This window comes from Larus michahellis, chromosome 6, assembly GCF_964199755.1.
Source record: "Larus michahellis chromosome 6, bLarMic1.1, whole genome shotgun sequence".
Classification (NCBI taxonomy): domain Eukaryota; kingdom Metazoa; phylum Chordata; class Aves; order Charadriiformes; family Laridae; genus Larus; species Larus michahellis.
The window spans coordinates 25,870,369-25,896,133 of NC_133901.1; the positions used below are offsets into that span (position 1 = coordinate 25,870,369).

Sequence of the window (25,765 nt, forward strand, 5' to 3'; positions counted from 1 at the left end):
CCTGGAGTACTGTATCCAGCTCTGGAACCCTCAGCACAAGATGGACACGGACCTGTTGGAGCGGGTCCAGAGGAGGGCCATGAAGATGATCTGAGGGCTGGAGCACCTCTCCTATGAAGGCCAAGTGCCGGGTCCTGCATGTCAGTCACAACAACCCCAAGCAACACTACAGGCTTGGGGAAGAGTGGCTGGAAAGCTGCCCGGCAGAAAAGGACCTGGGGGTGCTCGTGGACGGCCAGCTTAACATGAGGCAGCAGTGTGCCCAGGTGGCCAAGAAGGCCAACAGCATTCTGGCTTGTATCAGGGATAGCGTGGCCAGCAGGAGCAGGGAAGTGATGGTGCCTCTGTACTCGGCACTGGTGAGGCCTCACCTCGAGTACTGTGTTCAGTTCTGGGCCCCTCTGTACAAGAGGGACATTGAAGTGCTGGAGCGTGTCCAGAGGAGAGCTACGAGGCTGGTGAGGGGTCTGGAGACCAGGTCATAGGAGGAGAGGCTGAGGGAGCTGAGCATGTTTAGCTTGAAAAAGAAGAGACTGAGGGGAGAACTCATTGCCCTCTACAACTACCTGAAAGGAGGTTGGAGAGAGGTGAGTGTTGGCCTTTTCTCCCAAGTGAATAATGACAGGACCAGAGGAAATGGTCTGAAGTTGCAGCAGGGGAGGTTTAGGTTAGATATTAGGAGGAATTACTTTACTGAAAGAGGGGTCAGGCACTGGAACAGCCTGCCCAGGGAGGTGGTTGAGTCACCATCCCTAGAGGTGTTTAAGAAACGTGTAGATGTGGCACTTCAGGGCATGCTCTAGTGGCAGAGATTGCAGGTTGTTTGGTTGGACTCGATGATCTTAAGGGTCCTTTCCAACCATGAAGATTCTGTGAGATAAAGACAAGCTGAGAGAGTTGGGGTTATTCAGCCTGGAGAAGAGAAGGCTCCGAGGAGACCTTATAGCGGCCTTCCAGTACCTGAAGGGGACCTAGAGGAAAGCTGGGGAGGGGCTGTTTGCAAGGGCATGTAGCGATAGGACGAGGGGCAATGGTTTTAAACTAGAGCAGGGTAGGTTTAGATTAGACATTAGGAAGAAGTTCTTTACAATGAGGGTGGTGAGACACTGGAACAGGTTGCCCAGAGAGGTGGTGGAGGCCCCATCCCTGGAAACATTCAAGGCCAGGCTTGATGAGGCTCTGAGCAACCTGATCTAGTTGAAGTTGTCCCTGCTTACTGCAGGGGGGTTGGACTAGATGACCTTTAGAGGTCCCTTCCAACACAACACATTCTATGATTCTGTGATTATTTTAGCTCCTTGTTCTACACTGTGGCTTACCTGTTTTGTACTGCTAAAGTCAAGGTCTTTATGTAAGCCCGTCCCAAAACGTTGAAACCACAACACCTAAGCATATTAAGCCAAGGACCCATTCATGCCAGAATTCATCTAAAGGAACTCAAAGCCCAAAACGAAGTTGGTATCAACAAATCTGATTCTCTACCTGCTTATGAGAAGAGCAAGCAAAACCCTCAGAAGGTATGAGTGCACCAATGCAGAAAGTTAAATAAAACAATATAAGAAGAATGATTAGAGGTCCAGAGTTTGTATTGCTCTTTTCACTGAAGATTTCTTGTGAAGTAGTAACCAGCCAGGCCAGAACAGAAAGTGTGTTCAGAAAATGAAATACTGCTTTTCCTCAGAAATGCCTGAAGTAAACATTCCACTGAGGCCAAGGAAAAGTCTCGTTATTTCTGCTGGCAGAGTGAGTGAGGTATGAAGTCCAAACAATGAATTACAGTAAGGAAGACACATTCCAAGTAGATGTACATAAACTATAGGAAGCTATCCAGTAAATCACTGCAAGTTACTCCCCATTACTGGCTTTAAGATTTAACTGTTCTCCCACCATGTTTGCCAACACCATTAGGGAAAACTTAGACCAACTTATTTTCCTCAGGTAAACTTTATGTTGAGAGTGCAAACACTATTTCAGTAGAACACCATTCAAAGCAAAATTAAAATAAGATACAAGAAGAATCTGACATTTATTACAATTCCAGCAATAGCTTTTTAAATTTATATTCCAGTCCATAAGCTGCTTGTCAGGCAGAAACTCTTTCACTTTTTTTCATTACAAAGATAATAAGACACTACTTCTTTCATGCTATCTTCAACATGACCCTCTAAGACCTGTTCTCATTCAAATCTTCAATACAGAACAGAAATGAAACAGCTGCTGGAAATAGCCTGTTAAGAATAATCAGAATGTTCCTTTAAGTACAATTCTTACATTTCCACACGGTAGATCTTAGTATTTACCCTGCCTAAAGTTTACATATTCATAAAGGCACTAAAGATGTCATGCTTGGAACCAAAGTGCCAAAATAAGTTCCCAAATATTTCATATACACACATGTGTACATGTATGTTTGTCCTGTGAGAATTCTGAAGACTGAACTGATATTTGATCTCAGCTACCTCAGATTTATTCTACAGATACACATTTGCATATGCAATGCAGATATCTGTATCACCCTTTACAAGGTGAAGCAGTTTTGACTATTTCTCTATACTGCTCAGAAAATAGTAACTGTAACCATGTTATGGTTAATTGTTAACCTCTATTTGTAACAGAAATTGTTAAACTGATGCATATTCAAGCCCTTTGTAGGTCTGCAGTTAAAAATCTGAAATGTCTAAAGAGTTTTTCTACCTCCCAAAAATTCTAATTATTCACTTGAATCTTGCATGATTCAAAAATGATTCATTTACCCTCCGCAAACAGAGGAAGGGATCTGGAGGGCTTCTGGGGCTGGGATCATCTTCAGTAATATTGGGGAAGCCTTTATTAAAATGCATGAGTAAAACATTTTTAAAAGTACTGATATTTCCAGTAAACTAAAATTCCATCTTTACAGTTTCATATAACAGGAAAAAAAAAAACCCTAAGGTTCCTACAGAACACAATACTGCATACTGAATCTGCTTTGTCTCAGAAATCACTATGCACCTATCAAATGCATTCAAAAAAGGTTTTGTTCTTGTGAAAAGTATTCTTACCGTTGCTGTTGACAGGTCTAGTAAGTCTAAATCACAAATACTGCAACCAGTTTCCCGTGTCCATGCATTGGGGATATAGTTTCCCAAATAATTCAAGTGAATCTGGTAAATAAATGAACAATTCAGATTGATGAAATGTGTATGCAAATGGTGATTTGTACCTTTTAAAGAATTCATTGAATCTCTTATACCCAAAGGCAATTGACTGTCTTTTTTTTTTCTTTTTTAATTTAAGATTAAAAAAAAAAACAAAACAAAAAAATAGCTGGTAAAAGCTTTTTCTTCGTCTTTTCATTTACAAACCAGAGATGATCTTCTCCTAGCACCTACATTTATTGCTTCAGTCAAACCAATAATTTGTTGCAAGCATAACAACTACCAACTAAATGCTTGCATGCCTCCCAAGACACAGACTATAGATCATTCAGCTCTCAAAAGCTGCCAGGCCTGATTTCAAGCCAAAAATGATTATAGTTTAATTCTTTTCCCAAATCTGAGAATCATCAACACTTTACACAAAACACGCGTGACCATAAGAAAGGCACACAGAAAATGCAGAAGACAGGTGCTCAGATGATGTGTTTTTGACAGTCTATGCCAAGATTCAGAAGCCAGGCAGTCAGATACGTTTTAAAGCGGCATCTAGCTTCTTAACACATTTTGAATTGGCACTGAACAAAATATGTACTTTTTCTGTCAATGGTCTGCCTGGGCTGCCTTGTCCTCCTGGATTCCATGGGAAGTTTGTGCAGAACTTCAGTCTTCTCTACTGCCATTTGCATTGGTTAAGGGGTTTCTTATGCTGGGAAAAGTCTGCCTGAGGGAAGGCTGCTACTCATTCCTGCTCTACTGCCCTCATCAAAAACTGGGAGGGTAGACTATAATTTTACAGAAAACACACTCCAGCCCAATACTCAATCTTCATTTTATCATAATTTTGGGCATTTGTTTATGCATATTGAAAATCATTCCAGACAGATTACAAATAGAATTGCTTGAACTTACTTTCAGAGATGTACAAAAATGAACATTTCACAAAAAGCCATTGCACTTGAGAAAAACAAAAATATTAAAATTACATGTAAGGATATCAGGATAACTTAGGATCCATGTCAAAGAAGCGTCTCTGACTGATGCTATTTACTAATTTGCAAATTGAAGAGATTAAATACAAAACAGAAGGTTCTTATAAACAAAAACCTTATTATTTGGAGTTAATTCTTGGAATTACTTTCATGACAGTTTATTTGCTAACTAGGGAAAATTTTTTCCAATCCCATTATCCTATTGTCCTCTTTTATTCTATGTTTATAACAGAGGAGCCTAATCACATTGACAAAGCAATATACAAAGAGTTTCCTTTGTTTTTAAAACTATATCACTACATGCAAAGTTTTGTTTAATGTAGCGTAACTTGTAGATTAGTATAAGCAGTTCCAACCTAAACTGCTTGCCCAACTGTAAAACACAGTACCTTTCTTTTCATTGGCAAAGTGCCAGGAAAGCCAGTGATGATAGATAACTTGAGGATTTAATTGAGGCAAAAATAACTGCAGCAACATGGAAGAAATTGGTCATGTATTTCACCACTGCTGAGTTATAAGCCAAACAGAGAACAGCATTATTATATCCACTAATTCCAAAGATGAAATACAGTGCAAAACCTAAGAAGCAGCAGTGTTTGGGATATTAGTGAGCTTCAAGTTTTATTTCATTCTCCTAGGAGGCATTTTTCTGAAAATAAGGAGCTACAGTAAGGAGCCAGTAGAGGCTGGCTATGATACACCTTTATGATTCTTTGCCATGTAACAAAAAATGCAAGCGCCGTATGACCAAAACACAGCCATTTCTCCCAGAGAAACCGTGCCAGGTCCTCTGGACCACTGAACCTTACACATGGACAAAAGCTGCCAAAAGAGCTGGTTCACAGGCCAGACAGTGCTCTATGAAGAACCAAAAGCTCATGACCCGTAAGTACATTGCAGGCAGTGATCAATGACGCTAAAGACGCAACAACAGAAGCCAGTCATGTGTGTGTGTAGATATACAAACACACATACATACATGTATTTTTGCCTATATACAATATGTTTTTTTATATATGTGTACACAAACACACACCAAGGTCTGCAGTAGGATCCGAAGTGTTACTGTTCTGTACTGCAGCCTGTGACTCTTGGTTAGATTTTTCTCACCCTGAAAACCTCTTCTTCTGATTACTGTTTAATGACCAGATAGACATTCTTCATTAGCTTTCAAGAACAAATTAACATAAGCTTACTCACTTTTACTATCCCATGTTACAATGAATTTGGGAGCAGAATGAGTTGTTTCAGCAGCGATATCAAGTTAGTGATAACAGAATAACAATATGGAGAGAGCTATTAGAATGGGTTTTTTATCTTTGCAATTCTTATTAACGTTAATTGGAAATGAGCAGTGCACTATGCCAGTTCCAGACTCTTCCACCATTGTTTTTGCCTCTATTAAAACTGCCATCTTCGCACAAAAATAATAAAAAAAAAAAAACAACCTGTCACTCACTTTAGTTGGACCATTTCCATGAACGGTGATCGGTAACGTGTCGTACACTGAATTCCTTGCTCTTACTTTTCCTTCTTCAAATTTCAAAAGGACTTCATCTAAAAATCAAAGATTGTACAGCAATAACAGCTTACAAAAAAGCACTAAAATTTCAGAGTTCTTTAAGTTCTTGCTGATGCAATATAACCTACTGTTGCTATCATTGTCAATGTTACTTATTTGGAAGCTTCTGTCCATTTTTTTAACTAGTTTTTGAATTCTAAGCTCTTTATGCTAAATAAGGTTACAGCACAGTTTGCCATCAGCAGCCTTCAGTATTTGAATAAAGTCTTCTTTAAAAATAAAACTAATTTTGTGCAAATGCTATTTATAGAGAAATCACAGTTATTTCAGATATAATCTGACTATAAAAAGTTGTTCCATAATTTGAGTTTAAAGTTAAGAAAGGAAGTTTGGACAGGTGCCATTTTTCAATTTAAATTCATGACAATTAAATAAAGGAAATTCCACATTATTCCATATTCCATTTCATTACATATAGCTATTTGCTTAAGAACATCTAAAATGCAATTTTAATTACCAATCTTACTCTTGTAACTAAGTTTGTGAAAGGCAGATGGAAAAACAGTTCTTAACTTTGTATTTACTGCTAACATAATTTATTGAAAACTATTTTTTCTATTTTAAATCAAATATTTTATCAATGGGAGAAATCAATTAACATTAAACCCAAACGACTGGTAACTAATCTGGTAATCAGGTTTATTCATCCACCTATTTCTTTAAAACAAGTAAACGTTCAGGGAATCATATTCATGGTTACACAAAGAAAGTGTTAATAACAGCTAATAAAATGCACAATGTGCATATCATACACTTACCAACAGCTCCATTTAGGGTCTGGAAAATTGTACATTTGTGGTCCAAAGTAATGTTAATGCGTTCCTGAAATATAAGTAGCAAAGATGTTGAGGCATTCTAAAAGCCAAGGTTTTTACCATAATGTTACAGTTATACTGCAGCGGCAGCAAGTCATCAGGCAGAACTACTCTACATCTTCATCTCTTAAATATAATTCTTAATTTTATGCTGTTAAGTTTTTCTATATTCCTGCATTGTGCAGCTGTAGAGCAATGAGTTTTATATATGCAAAAACTTTATCTAAACTTGAAGGATTAAGGTCATAACTCTCCAAAGAAACTTCAGTTTGGTTGTACAAGCTAAAGAAAATTTGTGTCTTACCTTAAAAAAAAAAAAAAAAAACACCAAGTCTTGGCCAAGCAAGAAAATCTACTGTGTTTCACAGTCTCAAATACAAAAGCCAAATCTAAGTATCATGTCAGAACAGAAAACACCACTGGTTTTAAAATGTGTCCCTAATATTGTATTATTAATCCTACTTAGATTCTTATTTAAAGTACCTTGTTTTGAAGTTTTAACATGTTGATCAAAGTATATAACCTTTAGAACACACTTAAAAACATTTATACAGATAACATACTCTGTTTTGGCCTTCCAAGATTTTGTTACATATTCTACAGCATTAGACATTACCGTACAGAAAATCAGTGCTAATATACAGTACAGTATCCCAAGCTAAGCACCACAGAGGCATCTTGAATCAGAGTGCAGCAGTGCACTGTGCAGAGGTATGCATTTTTTGTCTAGAATACAATCTGTTTAGACAGCTTCTGACTTTTTTTACTGCTGACTTTGGTGGAGAGTCATCTTTAATGTCTCTACACCCTGACATTTCAACTGCATGTATAGCATCTGACTTAACTAGCATAAAATCAATTCAAACATTAAGGACTGGAAGGTATGTCCAATGAGGAGCAACTGAGGACTTTGGGCTTATCTAGTTTGGAGCAAAGGTGGCTGAGGGGTAACCTCATTGCTCTCCACGGCTTCCTGAGGAGGGGATGTGGAGGGGGAGCTGCTGATCTCTTCTCCCTGGGATCCAGTGCCAGGATGCATGGGAATGGTTCAAAGCTGCACCAGAGGTGGTTTAGACTGGACATTAGGAAACATCTTCCTTACTGAGAGAGAGGGTGGTCAAACACTGGAACAGGCTTCCTGTTCCTAGAGAGGTGGTAGATGCCCCAAGCCTATCAAGTGTTTATGAAGCATTTGGACAATGCCCTTAATAACATGCTCTAACTTTTGGTCAGCCCCACGCTGGTCAGGCAGTTGGACTAGATGATCATGAACAAGTCCATGGGACCTGATGGGATACACCCACAGGTACTGAAGGAACTGGCAGATGAGGTTGCTAAACCGCTCTCTATTATATTCCACAAGTCATGGCAGTCTGATGAAGTCCCCACTGACTGGAAAAGGGGAAACATAATCCCCATTTGCAAAAAGGGAAAGAAGGAGGAACCAGGGAACTACAGGCCAGTCAGTTCCATGCCTGGTAAGATTATGGAGCAGATCCTCCTGGAGGCACTGCTGAGGCAGAAGAATAACAAAGAGGTGATTGGGTACAATCAACACAGCTTCACCAAGGGCAAATCATACCTGAGAAACCTGGTGGCCTTCTATGAGAAGGTCACAACATCAATAGACAAGGGGAGAGCAACTGACATCATTTACCTGGACCTGAGCAAAGCCTTTGACACTGTCCCGCATGACATCCTGGTCTCCAAGCTGATAAAATATGGCTTTGGTGGACTGACAATTCAGTGGGTAAAGAACTGGCTTGATGGCCACACACAAAGAGTGGCTGTCAATGGGTCCATGTCCAAGTAGAGGCCAGTGACAAGTGGAGTCCCTCAAGGATCAGTACTGGGACCGGTCTTGTTTAACATCTTCATCAGCGACATGAACAGTGGCCTAGAGTGCACCCTCAGCAAGTTGGTCAATGACACCAAGCTGTGTGGGGCGGCTGACACACTGGAGGGAAGGGATACCATCCAGAGGGACCGTGACAGACTGGAGAGATGGGCCCATGCCAACCTCATGAAGTTCAACAAGACCACGCGCAAGGTCCTCCATCTGGGCTGGGGCAACCCCAAGCACCGATATAGGCTGGTCAGTGACTGGCTTGAGAGCAGCCCTGAAGAAAAGGACTTGGGGGGTGCTGGTGGACAAGAGGCTCAACACGAGCTGTCAGTGTGCACTAGCAGCCCAGAAAGCCAAGTGTGTCCTGGGCTGCATCAGGAGAAGTGTGGCCAGCAGGTTGAAGGAGGTGATTCTCCCCCTCTACTCCACTCTCGTGAGACCCCACCTGAAGTACTGCGTCCAATTCTGGAGCCCCTACTACAAGAAAGATATGGACATGCTGGAACGTGTCCAGAGAAGGGCCACGAGGATGATCAGAGGTCTGGAGCACCTCTCCTATGAGGACAGACTGAGAGTTGGGGTTGTTCAGCCTGGAGAAAAGAAGGCTCCAAGGAGACCTTATAGTGGCCTACCAGTATCTTAAGGGGGCCTACAAGAAAGCTGGTGAGGGACTTTTTAGGACGTCGGGACAGATTAGGACTAGACAGATTAAAACTAGAGATGGGATGATTCAGATTGGACATTAGGAAGAAGGTCTTCACTGTGAGGGTGGTGAGACACTGGAACAGGTTGCCCAGAGAGATGGTGGAAGCCCCATCTCTGGAAGTTTTTAAGGCCAGGCTGGATGGGGCTCTGAGCAACCTGATCTAGTGGGAGGTGTCCCTGCCCATGGCAGGGGGGTTGGAACTAGATGATCTTTAAGGTTGCTTCCAACCCTAACAATTCTATGATTCTATCATTGTAGGTCCTTTCCAACTGAAATATTCCACTCTAGATACAGCTACAGAAATAGAATAAAGATGCCTGATGTTTCGGGCATAATTTAAGAGAACATAAATGTATTTCACATTTGCCTAAAACATACAAACACTCAAAAATCAACCTTAAAATTGTGTAATATCAGCTTTTAAAAGTCTTTTTGCATCAATACTTTGTTAACTTTCGTCACCCCTCTTTTTCCAGCATCAGGGCTGTACCTCTGACATATATCATGCCTTAATGCTGCTACTCAGCAGAGAACTTTGCTAAGCTAGGGCACAGAGCGGTCTTCACCAAAAATTTATGATGCAGCTTTATTGAACATATCTGCACAGAAAGCTGAAGAGTGAGAGGCAGCTGCGGGCAGGATCTGAAATGGCAGCAACCCAAAATACAAAACACTGTATCAGCAAGTATTTCAGTGACACCCTGGAAAAATGCCACATTCTCCAGCCGTCTAACTGCCAAATACATGGGACCTCATTGAGATTAATGTGTCCAATCATATACCTCAGAGCTATTATTTCTAACAAGGAAGCACAACCTGCCTGGATCTGCAGACAGCCTGAAATGATGTATCAAGTCATGACCCTTTGGAAGCCTGTTCATCACTCCGACAGTAGGAACCTCCAGAGAACAAACACAACCGTCAACATGGCACTCAGGAATAAAGAGACAGCATTCCTTTTATTTTTATCTCCTGATGTTTTATGAGGAACAGCATGTTATTTCAAGCAAAAAGAAATGAGAAAGCCAGTCACTACCTACCCTTGCCAATGGGTCAACATAGATTTTGGTGTAAAACAGCTGGTCATCATCATTATCCTGCAGATTCCATTGCTGCACAATACGATTTATATATGGAGCATAACCAATAAATCCTGCAATATCACACACACATAAGTTATTTCCATAAAAAGCACTACTCTGCCAATGCTGTCCACCAGTCAGGAACTTGACTCTGACTGTTGGTGCCAGCAAAGGAAAGGTATGAAATTCATACGACTTGGCTCAAAATTCAGTTTTCTTCCTGTGATATGTACCACTTCTGTTTTAAAGAGTTCAAAATTAAGGGTTATTTTTATACTAATGCTATTTTAAGGTAAAAAGTAGGAAACAGAACTGTTTAGAATGGTCCCGAGAACTCCAAAGCATAAGCTCAGACTACTACTGTTCCCAAGAGGCCCATCTGTGGAAAAAGTTTAATTTTCATCAATCACTTCTTGCTGGCAGAGAAGCCTGAATCTAATACTGCCAGAACTACAAAGAGAATTCTACTCAAAACCAGTATGCATTATGTTTAAGCCAAAACAAAAAAAGATAGGGCAGATAAGTGAGGTAAAGAAGGGAATGAAAGGAAAGGGGACGCTCCAAGATCTACACACTGCCCAGCATCATGTACCTAGGAGAAGTGACATACTGTGCTCTGTAGCAGTTAGAAGATATCAGTATCAGCGTGGGTATTAATCAACTGAAAAATTATTACCAAAGCTGGCATTTAAAGGAGGACTTCAGAATTAACACATCATTGAGATTAACAGGAATAACTTGCGCTTCTCTTGGAATGAACTGCTAAAGCCATGCTCGTGGGACAGGCAGAGCTCCCAGCACATCTCCACTGTATGCAGAGATCCCCAAGAACGAGGTAGCTAAGTCAGGAAATTCTGTGACCCAGCTAAACTGTGCCTTTAAATAGCATGTACTGCTTTGACTTGGCTTGTACACTAGTTTGTTTCTGAAGTATATTCAGTGGGTGGCAATTGGGTCATCCCTGCACAGCAAGGCACAACAACATTGCAAGGCACAGTTGCTTGCTAGGCTATTTATTTACCTGCTTTTTAGAAGTTTGTGCCAACAAATACTATGTGAGTTTGAATGAAGACTATTTTTGAGCGCGGAAGAGGAGCTATTCAAGTGGGGAGGAAGAGGAGGACAGCAAATCCAGTCCTCGATTTTATATTTAGGGAATTCAGGAACAGTTCCACATACAGATACATAAAACAGGTAACAGAGGTGAGTCATGTTCAATTTCAAGAGTTTAATGTGTTTGAGAATCACACTTGCCTCCTGAGTTCAGGAATCGTTTTCCACTCCGGACAACAGGGTACTTGTCAGCTAGCCTTTTATCTGGCCAAATAAGTCCATCTGCTGCAAACACCACTTTATGATTTGTTTCCTGAAATTTTTTTAGCAATTCTTCAGGACCCCCTGCAAAGATAACATCATAGCTGAAAATAAAGAAAAGATATCCATTAGATTAGTTTAATTTTAATGCTTCTGTGTTCAAAACAGTAAGTGGCTGGACTATTCAAATTTTTAAAATCATACAGACAGCCCTCTTATTCTGAAAAATTACTCATTAAATCGTGTTTTACTATCATGTAAAAAACCTATACACTTCTAGATGAAAAACTTCAGTAAGTACTATTTATCCAATACAGTTTCCCCTTCTATTTGTACTTTTTTTTTTAGCCTTACACATTCCTTTCCCTTCAGATTTTGTCTACCTGAAATTGATTTTCACATTTCATATATTTTGAGTGAAAAAAATATATTTTCCCCTTTAGAAAACTGTTTATATGTTTAAGAACAACAACAAAAAAACCTAAGCCAATGAACTAGAGTAGGACTGAAAGATGATTTGGGTGACTCACTGGGAAACTCTCGATGATCTTGTTCCAAAACACAGTGGCTGACTTTCTTTTCAAAAGTCTTACCGAGACTGTACTTAGATATTTCTCAATACAGTTTAGTTGCCCATAAACTTAAACTGTGTTGCATCCTGACAACATATAGATTTCTCCTTCAAGCTCTTTAATGTGCAGAAGACTTCAGAAGGCTCTAAACTTCACCATATCTATTTATGAAAAACGTCACCTGCCTTTATGTGTTCATCAGATTTGACTCCCCATTCCTACTGAGGACACAGACCAAAAGGTGGAGGGCTCATCTCTAAAAACAGCAGTTACCCACAGCTGAAGGTCAGCACTATCCCAAAACAGAAAGAAACATGCACGGGTTTGGCAAAGTTCATGTAAGAATATAGTATCACAAGCCTAGTGGTTTCTTGTTGAACCATATCTGAATCAATGCCTCTGAGAAAAACACACACAAAAAAAAAAAAAAAAAAGAAAAACAAAACCAAAACCTCAAAATATGTATGTGATTAAATTATTCAGAGTATAAGGTTCCTTTCTTTGTACTTGACATCTACATATAAAAGCATTAATGTGCAAAACACTTCAAGGTTCATATTACGTTGCATGAAACCATGACACCTTAATATTGGAATCATGTCATACATTAGTCTCTGGCTGAAGAAGCAGAATATTTGGATTTTATGTCAGCTTCTCAGCCTCACAGCTTCCTCCTCTGAATGCAGGTATATTCTTATTCTGCACAGTTACCTTCGTAACTGAAAATCACCAGCCCTGATATAGGGCAAAGGAATGGTACAGCCACCAAAAATCAAAAGGTCTAGCCTCGACCAAGATTTTGTTCTTGCAAAGTCTTTTAGCTGGGCTAAGAAGGAGGACATCAGTACCCTCACCTGAAGCACACAGAACTTTTTGGACTGCAATGTATTACTCAGCAATAGTGCCAACAGATCAACCATTACTGACTTCTGGTACTCCTTTATTACAGTTCTGGTATTATTTTAAATGTACTTTCTTCAAAGGGGATTTCATGCAATTGGCCTAAAAAAACTGAACAACAGCTGGCTTACAAATGCAAAAGAGAAGATTTCCACTGCAGAGAGAAGTTGAGCCCTGGAGAGGAAGTGTTGTGTAGTCTATATAAAGTACGTGGGTTTCCAAAAACTCTGTTTTGTTTTTCTGTAACTTTGGCAGAAGAACATATGAAAAAAAAATTGTACATTTTGGAGCTTGCCCAGTTTTGCAAAAACTGCCTGTTTCTGCCCAAACATACAGGAATACACTTCGCTCCCTTTCCATTCAACTGGAGTAGCCCAATTCAAAGCCAGAATGAGCCTGAAGAACAAGCAAGAAACAGGAGACAAGTTGAAGACAGACAAAAACAGAGATTTGTCTGAGGCTTTAACTTAATAGCTTATGGCAGGCTGTGCTTCTCCTCTTTGATCAGGTTAGTGCTGCTGCTGCAATGACTTACAGCTGCGGGAAGGAACCAAACACCCCTGGAACATTGCTTCCAAGGACTGTCATTCTGGAAAAGAAAGCCAAAGTTGAGCAACATGCTGGGCTAGCCACAGCCTCTGCTTGTGAAAGGGATATGCTACTTAATACAGCACAGTTTATAATACAAAGCACAGTACAGAGCTGCTAAACTGCATTACCAATTATTGTAAACTTTACACACTAATGGATATTATGCAGGAGTATGAATCCAGTGTGGACCCACATTTTCCACTAATTTTCATGGCCCTCTGTTTTGTAAAGAGGTGACTTGCTGCCACCACACCTCCTCCTGGGCAGGACCTCCACTAGCCTTCTGCCCCTCACTGCCAGTCTCCGCATCAGCCCCTTTACGAGGCTCCCTGCTTTTCTCTCCAGGCTATAGGAAAACTTCTAGAGTCAAACTAAAACCTATAAATCCATCATTTGCCTTGCTTAACTGCTATGTCAGATGATGTTCAGTCTATCCAGCACTCAACCTCTATTGTCAGGGAGGATTCACCTCAGGTCTACACCACTAAGATCATCACAAAATGGGTCCCAGGACTATCCTTGACAGTTTATACTGTTATTATGGGTGATGCACATGACTTACTTTAAACAGAGCTTCAAAATTTGACAGGGAAGAAAAACTGTGGATATATCCAGGAAAAAGCAGGCTGCCTTGGCAAGCTGGAAAAGCTCAGATATTCTTTTATTTATTCTTCATAAATCCTTCCGATGAAGTAGAAAGCAAGAAGAAAAATAAAAGAAGAAAAAAAAAAAACCCAGAAAGTTTCCACAACTCCAATCCCATTTCCTGAAGTTCACAGATGGCAAATGCTTGGGGCTGGAATCCACCCATCCCTCCTCCTTTTTTGCAGCAGTAAAGCATCCCAGCTACGCACCCAGCACTCCCAGCAACACAGGGAAACAGTGACAGTGGCTCAAGTCCTCAAGAATTGAACGTGCAATTTTTGCATCCACAACTTTTATAACAACAAGGACTTGTTACTGTTGGAGCTGCAAGTTAAGAGTTCAAAATACAAACAAGAGAGGCTTACTAGTAACCAGCAATTCAGGTCCCAGGTTTCATCTTAATTAACTGGACCTTTCAGCCACACAGCCATTTTGTCAATTACACTGTATCCCCACCAGGATCACACCTTAACCATTTTGAGATGTGTAGAAAATATAATTATCCCTTGCTTCGTGACAAATGCTTACAAAGAAAACAAAATAAAATTTAAAAATATATAAATAAATAAATAATAAAGAAACCCAAATGGTGGGGGGAAAAAAAAGCCAAACTGAGAGGCTTCAGAAGTCTTCCACGATACAAATAGATGGCTGTGAGAGTTCTGGATGAACAGTCACAGCATCAACCATTTTATCCAGTCTACACTGGCCATTATCCAGTTCAATCTGAGATGGTCCAAAGTAAACCAGTAGTTAGCTCTCACAAAAACAAGCCTAATTTAAATAGTGTTCCATCTGCAGGCAAAGTGCTTTGCTATCTGTACCTAGACACAAGTTGTCCACAGAAGTTCAAACTATTTCCAGAATTGAGCCATATAAAAAACTGCTCAAAAAAAAAAAAAAAGGGCAAGAAGCTAAGTTTTTTTTAAGTAAATAGTTCACGAGAAATGGTTTGCCTAGTTACAGTAAGTAAACCAGACATTTCCTTCCCCCTCCCCAAGATTAATATTCCAAATGCTTCACAATGAACATAATGAAAAACACTTGAAAAAGAAAGGAAGTTCACTATATTTGCCTTTTCCAAACTTACTGCTACATTGATCAACATTTAAATAGCTAACTAGGATTCCTGGAAATGAAAAAGCTCATTAGAATTAAAACATAATGCTAGAATCAGCAAACTCTTTTTTTCTGCTATTTGGAGTCAGTTCCACCAGCTTTAAATCAGTATATACTTGGGATTATGGACCTCAAGAACCTGGGAGGCTTTAAATCCTGTGATTTTTCATGGCAAGAAAGATTGTGACATGTGCCCTTCAACACACATGGTCCTCTGTACTCTCTCATCCTTGCCAGCATACAGCCTGCCCCTCTAGAGAATAAATTACGTTGGAGAAGAATTTGAGCTATACACAAATCTAATAACAAATTTGCATATTTTACCATATAGAGAGAAAATAGTGACAAACCAGGATAACAGATTTGAAAACAAAGAAATTCAATGTAAGTAGCAAACATTTGGGAAACATATGATTCATCTGAGCATTTAGTAAAAAATAAAATAATCTCCCAAGTTAATCTTAAAAAGTTTCAGCCATTAGGCCAAGATCAGTAGGACACCACCATCAACAAACACGTAACATATTTACTTACAGATACTTTTTCCACTTACCAAATGCAAACTGATCAACTCATTACGAAAAAAATTCAAAAACTGAATGTATACCTCCAAACTCTTTGTTATTTTTACTGTCAATTAAGTGTACAAAGAAAATATTTGGTGTAACAAGTTTCCCTCATAAAGCTTGTTCATAAATTGGTTTAGATGATTTAGACATTGGCTTTCTAGCTCCATCTTACCATAAGAGGTAAAATTGAAAAAGAAAACTGAGTAGCATCTTTAAATTTGCTACCAGTTAAATAGGCTACACCAATCCTAGACACTTAACTTATGCAAAACAACAAATGAACTTTCCACTAAATACCACTGTCAGACCACTTTCTCTCTCGTGATGATAACTGCTGTACAAATCCTGCCAAACTTCTAACTTGCAAAAGGGTCCCTAAAATTCTTCAGCTGTCAAATTTAAAAAAAATAAATAAATTTTAAAAAGCAGGTTAAAAGCTGAAAGAAAATTCTGGAGCAGGCATTCCAACATGACCGGGTAAACCCACGCACAAACGTCTCCAAGCTTGCACTCGGTACCTTCCCAAGGCTGCCTGTCTGCAATCAAGGCTTTGTGTCCCCAATTTGAGAGTTGGTCCCGTGCCTTCCTTGCAGGGATTCTTTTAGAGCTGTGACCCCACTGTGGTTAACGCTAGTGTGGAAGAGCTTGGCAGCTGTTGTCAGCTGGATTCTTAGCTGCTCTGATCATGCTCTTGTCACAGAAGCAAAAGAAGTGAAGGAGGAGGGGAAAGAAGAGCAGAAGGAAGCAATGGAAAAAGTGGGATTTGAACATGTTTGAGCTCCCTTTTCTCTGTGACAGGGAGAAACCTATCTGGCCTCCAGTGAGGATGTTCAAGCATAGTTGTGCTATGAGTTATAATCTGGCATCTGCAGCACCACTGTCTCTCCATCCTTCCATCGCACAGGCAGCACAGGCATCAGGGGTTTATCTGGCACCAAGCCTCTTGTTCCAGTTCTCTAACACGTAAAAGAAGTTCTCCTGTTAAGTGCTTTCCTCAGGGGCCCATTTTCCAGCTTCCTCCATATCACTGTTAGTTCATCGAACAAGATCACGCTCTGGTCTCTACTGGCCACTTTATTTTTGGAGCTGCTTTTGCTCCACCACCACCACCATTCCACACTCACAGCCCACAGCCACGTCCTGCCCTCGCTGCCACTGAACAGGGAGAGGACGAATGCTTGCCTAAAAGCCTGTCAGCTCTCCATAACATTTTTTTACCCCCTTGAGGCAGCAGAATTATGAACTATTCTTACATCTGTAAATCCATAAAAAAGTAACGATTGCTCCCAGAGCAATCTACTATTTTTATGAATGGAGAAAAATGGAAGCAAACCCTCTCAAATAAACAGCGAGAGGGAAAAGCAGCTTTCCTTTTGTCACAAGGAGCTTTCCCTTCAGCATGTCACAGCAGCTACGTTTGCATGCCTACCCAGACTAAAACATAAAGGCAACAAGCCAGGTTTGCTCACCATTCAACAAACATTATAACCAAGTCCTCTTGATCAGCGTAGCTTTCTATGCCTTCTTTCAGCAGTCGAACTTTCTGCCCTCCGCCAATAGAGTTAGGCAGCTCACCACCTTTCCACTCTTCACCTTTTCCAAGTACCTGGAGCAAGAAAAAAATCCCACCTTTTTGCTAGTACCCAAACCAAGAGGTTTTTTTAAAGCAGACCCTTATTGAAAACAGATGTTAAAGCAGAAGCAACACATTAAAGCATAGCAAGCCAGCATTTCCAGCATCATAAGTTTTCCATGTCTGAAGCAGCATTCAGCACAATGACATCACTGCAAAAACATGAGAGAGACATTTCTTAACCAAATAGGAATCGAGCAATTGCCTGTTACCACTGCTTATTCAGATGTGTCTCCTTCGGGGAAAAAAGAAAAAAAAAAAAAAGGAAAAAGCTCATAATTGTTTCAAAATTTGTATTAGGAAAAACATTCTGAACGAGATCTTTTAAAGTCAATATAATCACTTTAGGAGCAGGAAGAATAAGAGACCTTGGTGGATCAGGGTATTACTAATACAAATTGCAAGCTGCAGTCTTTCTGAAATCCTTCCAGAACACTTCTGTACAAGGAAAGGATAGATGGCTGCTAAAATCAGCTAAACAAAATTCCTGCCTAGACAAGTACTATAGCAAAGTATATCTCAAAAACAAAAAACCCCCTTACACTTTTTGTGGGTTTTGAGCATAATATTTTTGGAACTTCTAAAACCTGGAAGAACTACATTGCATGATGTTTTGGACAAATCTGCAAAGGTAACAGATGTATCCAGAGCTCGGGCTTCTTGGGTGCTTTAGTACAGCATTATCATATTAGGAAAGGTTCTCTCGGTCTTCCAAGGTCAGAGATCCAAATGATTTCCTATTTATAGTGTAGGCACTGTGGTAAGTAAGCAGAAAAGTGTCATAACACCATCTGAATTCCTGGATTTTTTCTTGCAGAACCAATTTGTGGGGAAAGTTTAGAAGGTTACTGCCCTCCCTTTTTCCCCAAGGCCACGTGGAGGCCAACTTCAGTACGTGACATATGGAGTCATGGAAGAAGGTAGAAAAGGCTGGCAAGAACAGTAGAAAAGTCTTGTCCTCTCAAAGAATTACAGGTTCTTGTGAAACACAGTGAAACTTTCAGTTGTGACCCTCCCTCCTTCCCTGCAGCAGGGATCCAGCCTTGTTTAAGAAGGAAGGAGACATCCAAAGCCCTCTGAGTGCAGCACAGCTTCCAGAAGTATTCATGCAAACATTAGCCGCACTAAAAAGAAAGGCTATATGATAAATCATGACAGAACCTGTAAGTGACTGAGGACCCTGATCACAATAGCTACTAATCTGTAAAACAGTTCCTAAGGCAGTGGAAGAAGCACCCTACCGTGGTCATTCAGAAGGGGACCAGCACATAAACAACAGGGACAGCAACAAGGACATGTGCAAGTGCCCTATCCGCCCCAAGCTCTGTAATTGTTTTACTTTGCCCCAGCATGCAAAGAAGCTAATGCAACTTCAGTTACTATTGCGCTGTTTCTGTCTTAAGGGCTGTATAGTATGAATATTTGGTATGAAAACATACAATACCTTGACTGTGTAGTTGAAGTGCTTTGCAGTTTGCATGAAACGGTGAAAGCCATCAGTTTCTTTAGTTGCTACAGTAAAAACTAGTAGTTTATCTGAGGGAGAAAACGGAGGAACATGTATTAATACAAATAAAAAGCACTGAATGGCATTGGATCAGGGGGTTTATGAGTTGCCTGCATCACATTCAAGAGAGGAGGCAAATACACTCATATTATAGGCACTAGACATTATCAAACATGAACTACTATGGAAAAGGGTGCTGTATTTAAAACTATCCTCAGGAAGAGGAAGTAAGGAAATCTATCTACTCTGATAACAACTAGCGCAAGACATGAAAATAAAGCTAGTATGACTACTGGACAGGAAGGAATCTTCAAAACAAAAATACCTTACTAGTTTTCAGTCTGAGCTAATCCTGTAACCTCTTATCACAGGCCTGAATGGTACTAGAGAACTTCACCCAACCCCAGTAACTCCCCTGAAAGCAAGTAGTTCATACTCTTCGTGAAAACAGGGCAAAAAAGAACAACCATGGAAAACAGTCCCCCATCAGTGCTTTTAAGTCCTTGGGCAGAGACAGAAGAGCCTCTGTAAATTATAGCAGTGCTAATTTTGCCCTCTTACTGCATGCAGGCAAATGACCATGCAACCAATTTCCTTTTCACATGCCAGGGCTTTTGACATAGTTCAAATGAGGCCACGAATTCCCGCTAAACAGCTTCCCGATTAAACTACTGAACAGCATTCAGCACCTTATGCAATATGCTGCGTAATCAAGGTACGTAATTCAAAGCTATGAGAAAGACAGTATCCCTATCCAACATCAAGTATTTAATCAGACCAGCCTGGATCCCAGAGCACATTGCAGTTCCCTGATTTGATCTGAGTTAAAGCAACTGCTGCCCTCTAAACAGAGCCCATAAGATCAATCTTTACAGGAATGTAAAATTAATAGGCTCTAATGAACATTCCAGACACAGTGCCTGTTGTTGCTTCACTTTCCCAAAAAACATCCTCTGGCTTTATCTTCACCAGAACAGTAACATGTACTAGAAGTGAGCCCTGTGAAAAATATTCCTATCAACCCTTCAGCCTTTTCCACCACCGCAGACTTAGCAGCCCTCAGACACCCAAGATGCTATCCTGATTGTATTCAAATAAATCACAGACCTTCATTTTGTTTTATTTGACACCAGCAAAATTAACACACAAGATGATGATCCACTTCCTGCTTTGTAGAAGAAATGCACCTTCCAAGTTACTCATGTGATGCTCTGCAGCCAAGTACCAGGGTACTTCAAGTGGACCTCTGCTCAGTCAAGCAAAAATACCCGAGGAGCACAGACATACTTTGCGGAGCAACATAAAAACCACACGTTCTAAATGAAATTCAAGTCCGTCTAAAATAGCCATAGCAGGCAAACTATGGAGACTAGTCTCAGGAGCCAGATATTTTTTCCACTGAAACAGGGCTTAGGTTCAGCACTGGTCACCACGTTGCTTCCAAGAACACTCCTACCAAGTCAGACAGCGGTCTGGCTAGTCCATCCTCAACAGCAGCTATAACAGCGTACATGATGAAGAGCAAGGATAAAATAAGCATATACGATGCTTTCTCTGCTTTTTCTCCCAGTCTCAGTTTATGGGTTTTCCTGACCTGCATAGAGTTTTCGTATATTCTGAAACACTCGGTCCACTTCATGATGTTGCTCTCACCTACTCACTCACCACGTGCCCAGTACCTACTCCACAAAAAACATTCTTCTGTGCCTTGAGTAGGGCTCCTACAGTTTTTATCTGACACAGCCCAGGTTCTTCAACTACAGATGACACCTCTACCTGGCCTCCCCACAAAACACAATTTTGCAGATTTCTCCCACATTCTGCCACAGCTTTTTCTTTTTTTTTGGTTCTTTTTGCGCAACCGTCCTAGTGAAGAGTTTAACTGATGGATTTTAACACTCCTGCAATACAATACACAGCAAAGAAGAAACTGGAAATACTTTAAATGCTTCAATCAACTCAACTTGAACACCCAAAAATTTTGGAAAGGCAGTTTTAGAAGATTAATTGCTCCATATTTTTCCTCACTTAAGTGCTAGCAGTCTTTTGTAGGCACGAATCGGAAGAAAATCCCACGAGCACATCTCAGAAGGGCCGGCAGACCTCCACAGAGGATTCCAGTGCAATGCGTTCACAGATGCATTGACTCACAGATAGACAGAAACACAGCAATAATGGTTCAGTACCTTCAAAATCATTTATCCCAAAGGTCACGCAATCTAAAGTAATTCTACAGAAGTCACCACAGAATGAATAAAGAACACGATATCTTAAAGTATGACTAAAACAGAACTGAAGACAGAGGATATGATTTTCTCTATGGAACAGATTAAGTTATGATTAATTTTTTGTTCAAGCATTGCATTTTCAAATCAGAGGGAACTGGAAAAATCTGATCATACCAGACTGCACCATCAAGCCAAGTGAATTCATTATTGAAAGTTTCCTAGGTGACCAGTCAAGCACTGACTATAACCATGGAATTTGGTTTGCAATAGACATATTTCACACCTACCCCTTCCTGAGAAATGCTAACAGCAAGGATTTCAAAAATCCGTACTTAACAACATGATGTAAATGACAGAATGTGGAATGCATCAGATTCATCCCATAGTCACTAAGTCAAAGAAACTATTAAATCAATGTACAAGGACAGTTTGGCAAGCAAAAACTAATCTACCTTTCTTTACGGGATATTGTTACTCCCTTTTAATGGAGCCCACAGTAATTCTACCTAGACATTGCTCATATATGTCAAGATTCACTACGGAGCCTGGTAAGTTACTTGAGTTTTGCAGAATCGGAGGAAAGAGAATGATGTGCCAAATTATAAGGAATTTCAACCCAAGCTATATAAAATGGAGAAAGCTGAGCAGACAAATAATGCAGTTTATATTGATATGAAACTGGAAGAAAACTTGTATTACACTCACAGTCAATGAAGCAATCTAAGTAAGCTGCCTGAGTCAGGTTTGCAAACCATCACAGAACGAACAGGAAGCCATTTTTATAAAGGTATTATTCACGTTGGAAAAAGTTTTCCTTTTAGCATACTTTCCAATGGTCAGTTTTTTAAAATTACAGATTAAGAGGTTTAAAAGGCTTTATTTCCATGTCTCTGCTGCACCACAGAATTTTAGGTGCATCTGGTACTTAAATAATTTTTAAGTGCAGCAGAAACGTAATTATAGTATTTAGAGTCCATTTAGAACTAGAGTTTCTTTATAGACTCTTTAGTCTTTGTTGGTTTGTAGTTTGGGGGGTTCGTTGTTGTGTTGTGGGTTTTTTTTTTGGGGGGGGTGGAGGGGGGTGTTGCTTGGGTTTGTTTTATGTTGTTTGTTTTTTTTAAGAAGAAATCTCTGTTTGACCAAAGAGCAGAGCAACATGCTTTTATTCTATCTACAGCATCTATGGAGAGACAATGCAAAGTGCATTAAGTGATAGTTACCTTGGCACATTATAGAGGGTGTTATTAACCAATGAGGGAAGCAGTACCATTCTCTTCTAGCTGGTAAAACTACTAGCTACATTACAAAAATATTAACGTAATTCCTGTAGGCTCCTGTGACTTTATTTAGATGTGACAACTTGCACCAGTTTTGCTGGCAGAGATCCACTATGCGTAGCATGGGAGACATTTGTTTCTTCCGGTGGAAGTGAGTGAAGAGAATGCTTCTGACCACCAAATACTTCTGCTAACTTCTTTTTAACCTTTTAACTTCATTCACTTTGAAAAATCTATTCTTTGTTTCCTACATTTAGGTATAACAACCCCTTAGAACACTTGTCCCATTTGTGCCTAGTAACACAAATTCAAAGCAACTTACATGAACTCACAAGTGTGTAAATGTGCAAGCACAACACAGATCCCAGGGAAGTAAATTTACTCAAGTGACATTTCCTTTTCAGGATGTGTTTGGCTACATCTATTTTAAACGCAGCTACCCACAGTGTCCCTGCTGTGCGGAGCAGGTTTGGTCCCAGAGAGCCCTGCCAGTGGAGCGGTTCAGTGCAGCACCAGAGCCCTTATAACAGGTTGTCACATGCAAATGTCACTCTGAGAAGTTGTGTGACTGGCCCAGAATCCCCATCAGCATCACTGTGCTGGCGCCAGGGCTCCAGCTGTGCAATGAAGACCTAGGCGTAGCAGCGGAAAGCTGCCTGCAATTACTCAGACCCCAAGTTACCACTGCGGGCCGGTACTCCCCAGCAAGCAAGCCGCAAAATTCTCAGTCTCCACAAGAACCCCACAATGAATTCTAGCTGCAGCAACACTGTTCCCGCTCCATCATCTGCTCTGGCGCAAACCCCTGCCCTGCCCTCCACCCAGACGTCTACCCTGAGAAGCTCTGCTGCATGGTATTACATACGGACTTGAGCTATCCAGTTTCTTAAGTCTGACTATCCCACTCACACGAGGGGATGAACACACACTCGCAGTAATATTTTCCAACGAACAGCAATAGCATCCTCAAAATGCAAACATATATGAAACCAAGGACACAGCAGGCGGTCACAGCCCCCCACACTTGCAGGGTACTGGGACACCGCTGGGCTCCCCGGCACACAGCCTGCCAAAGGCTTCTTGGCAGTCACTGAAGGGGATTACCAAGCCTGGCATTTATTTCCACAAGTAAAGTCAGTTTGTATAAAAAGGAAATGCAAATCCTATACTGAAGTTCAACAGGAAGGCATGCAAAACAAAAAGAAAGTCTCTGAAGAGCTTCATGCCAGCTATGAGGGTGCTGAAGTTTAAGACGAGTGCAATTATTCCAGACAGCTTTCAGATAGTTACATTCACAAAACAGCTGTTCTGTTTTGAAAACAAGCCTGAGAGCGTACAGGTTTCGCCAAGAAAAGTATATCCAGTGACAAAGAGAATTCATTTTTACATGCAAATTAGGAAACCCTTTATCACTCAAGTTGTGAAAGACAACACTGCATACAGAGCACACTCAATGTATTAGGAAATCCAATGAAGGTTTATCAAAACATCTTATTTTTTTACTCAGTCTTTTGTGCTGCTACCATCAGGAATCTGACTGCATCATAAATATTTATTATTTATTTCCAGAAATAAGAACTATAAACCAGAGCCTTTGTCTTCAGTGAATTGCCTGGAGAGGTCTCAGCCAGGAATTGCCATGGCAGGACTGCTGTAAGTAGCAGTGACCTCTCTCCTTGTACCTTTGCATACTTCTTTGCCAAGAACTGCAGTCATTCCTCACACACCCACATGGTTCTTATTTATCTTGAATGAACACTGACAGAGATTACTACGTAATTTCTACCAGGGGTTGCGGGCACTGGCACAATAGCTTCAGAGCAGCCAAAACGGAGGATATTGCTCACAGCCACATGGGAGCTGATGTTTACTCCTTGGATTCAAGTACCATGGACTTCTCTGGTGGAGGAGTGTGTGCTCCAAGATTAAAGGACATCTGTGCACAGTAACACATTATTAAAATCTATCTCTATCTTTAAAACTAGTGTCTTATAATGGTAAACAAATAATGTTTGGTTCCTGCAATACAGTTTTATCCATGTTCTAGCGTCTACCTAAAACAGTCTACTTTCCCGTTTTCAGATTATGTCCCGCCCGGAACTGCTCAACAGAGTAACAACTGTGCATCAACCTCTCCATTAAATGAGCAGAGAAATGAACAATTGCAAAATAATTCACCAAAGGTTTCTAGCAAGCAAATAAATAAGTTGCTAGAGATCACAGGAAAAGCTTGGGAACTTCAGCATACTAGGAATGCCTCCATGGATTAAAAAAAATAAATAAATTAATTAAAAAACCACATACACACTGTCAAAGAAAGGTCAGGTAGTAACGTTGGCAGTGATCTGCATGACCTTAATCTAAGGCATAGGTTGCACAGATACCTGGAAGTGAAGATGGATGACTTGGATACCTGGAAGAGGCACATGGATGCATCCGAACCCATTAATGACGCTGTGTAATTGTGCCTATTATTATGTGTCACGCATCTCTGGAGATGCGGGAGACCAACAGGATACAGCTTCCCACAAAAGACAACCAACCCACAGACTGGATTTAGCTTGCCTTTACACCACATAGAAGCATGCTTCTCCATCATTAGAGAGACACACTAAAGCACAACACAACTGAAAAAGTACTTTCAGCCTGGATTCCTCCCGTCACACTTCAAGAGCACAGTAATAAGGAATGTTCAAAAGCTGAACTGAGAAGTAGTTGTCAGAGTGACAGTAAACAGCCACAACTAACTGCAGACTTCTGACTGCATTTCCACTATTATTTATTGTTTCCACAGATTAACTGTTAAAAAAAAAAGAAAGAAAGAAAGTAAAAGGGAGAAAAAAGCTTGTTTGTTTTCAGATTGAAATTTTCAGTATGCCTGTTTATTTCCAGAGCATGCGACCTACTCCATTTATAATCATCTCAAATTTATGAGTTTGGACTTGGCCATGCCACTTTCCCTTCCAACTTCTGTACTCAGACAGTAATGAGAAGGTGAACTAGAAGAATCATCCTCAACAAGTTCTATTTTCCTTCCTTACGCACCTCAACTAAAGCACATCTTCCATCAACAAAATCCATGTTGTGAGACTTTTACAGTAGTCTGAGTTAGAAAAAAAAATGTAATTAGCAGTTTCCTTGACCTTCCCATTCACTCTGCTCCCCTAAAAGGGGAATAATTCTGTGCGTGGAGGAGAAATCACAGTCCTCAGCTCTACCTTCAGCATAACTGCTTGCACACCAGAAGCTCCTG

At 40.4% G+C, this 25,765-nt stretch overlaps 1 protein-coding gene across 2 annotated transcripts in view; it reads right to left on the bottom strand.

Moving 5' to 3' along the window:
* The window catches only part of PLOD2 (procollagen-lysine,2-oxoglutarate 5-dioxygenase 2), a 59,052-nt gene that overhangs the window by 22,731 nt on the left and 10,556 nt on the right, over positions 1-25,765 (bottom strand). For both annotated transcript variants that reach the window (XM_074591507.1, XM_074591506.1), the window contains exons 2-8: positions 18,945-19,036; positions 17,337-17,473; positions 11,412-11,575; positions 10,116-10,228; positions 6,467-6,530; positions 5,586-5,683; positions 3,042-3,143 (exon numbers count right to left, since the gene is read on the bottom strand). In XM_074591507.1, the coding sequence (XP_074447608.1) occupies positions 3,042-3,143; positions 5,586-5,683; positions 6,467-6,530; positions 10,116-10,228; positions 11,412-11,575; positions 17,337-17,473; positions 18,945-19,036 (770 nt within the window). The remainder of the gene's footprint in view (positions 1-3,041; positions 3,144-5,585; positions 5,684-6,466; positions 6,531-10,115; positions 10,229-11,411; positions 11,576-17,336; positions 17,474-18,944; positions 19,037-25,765) is intronic.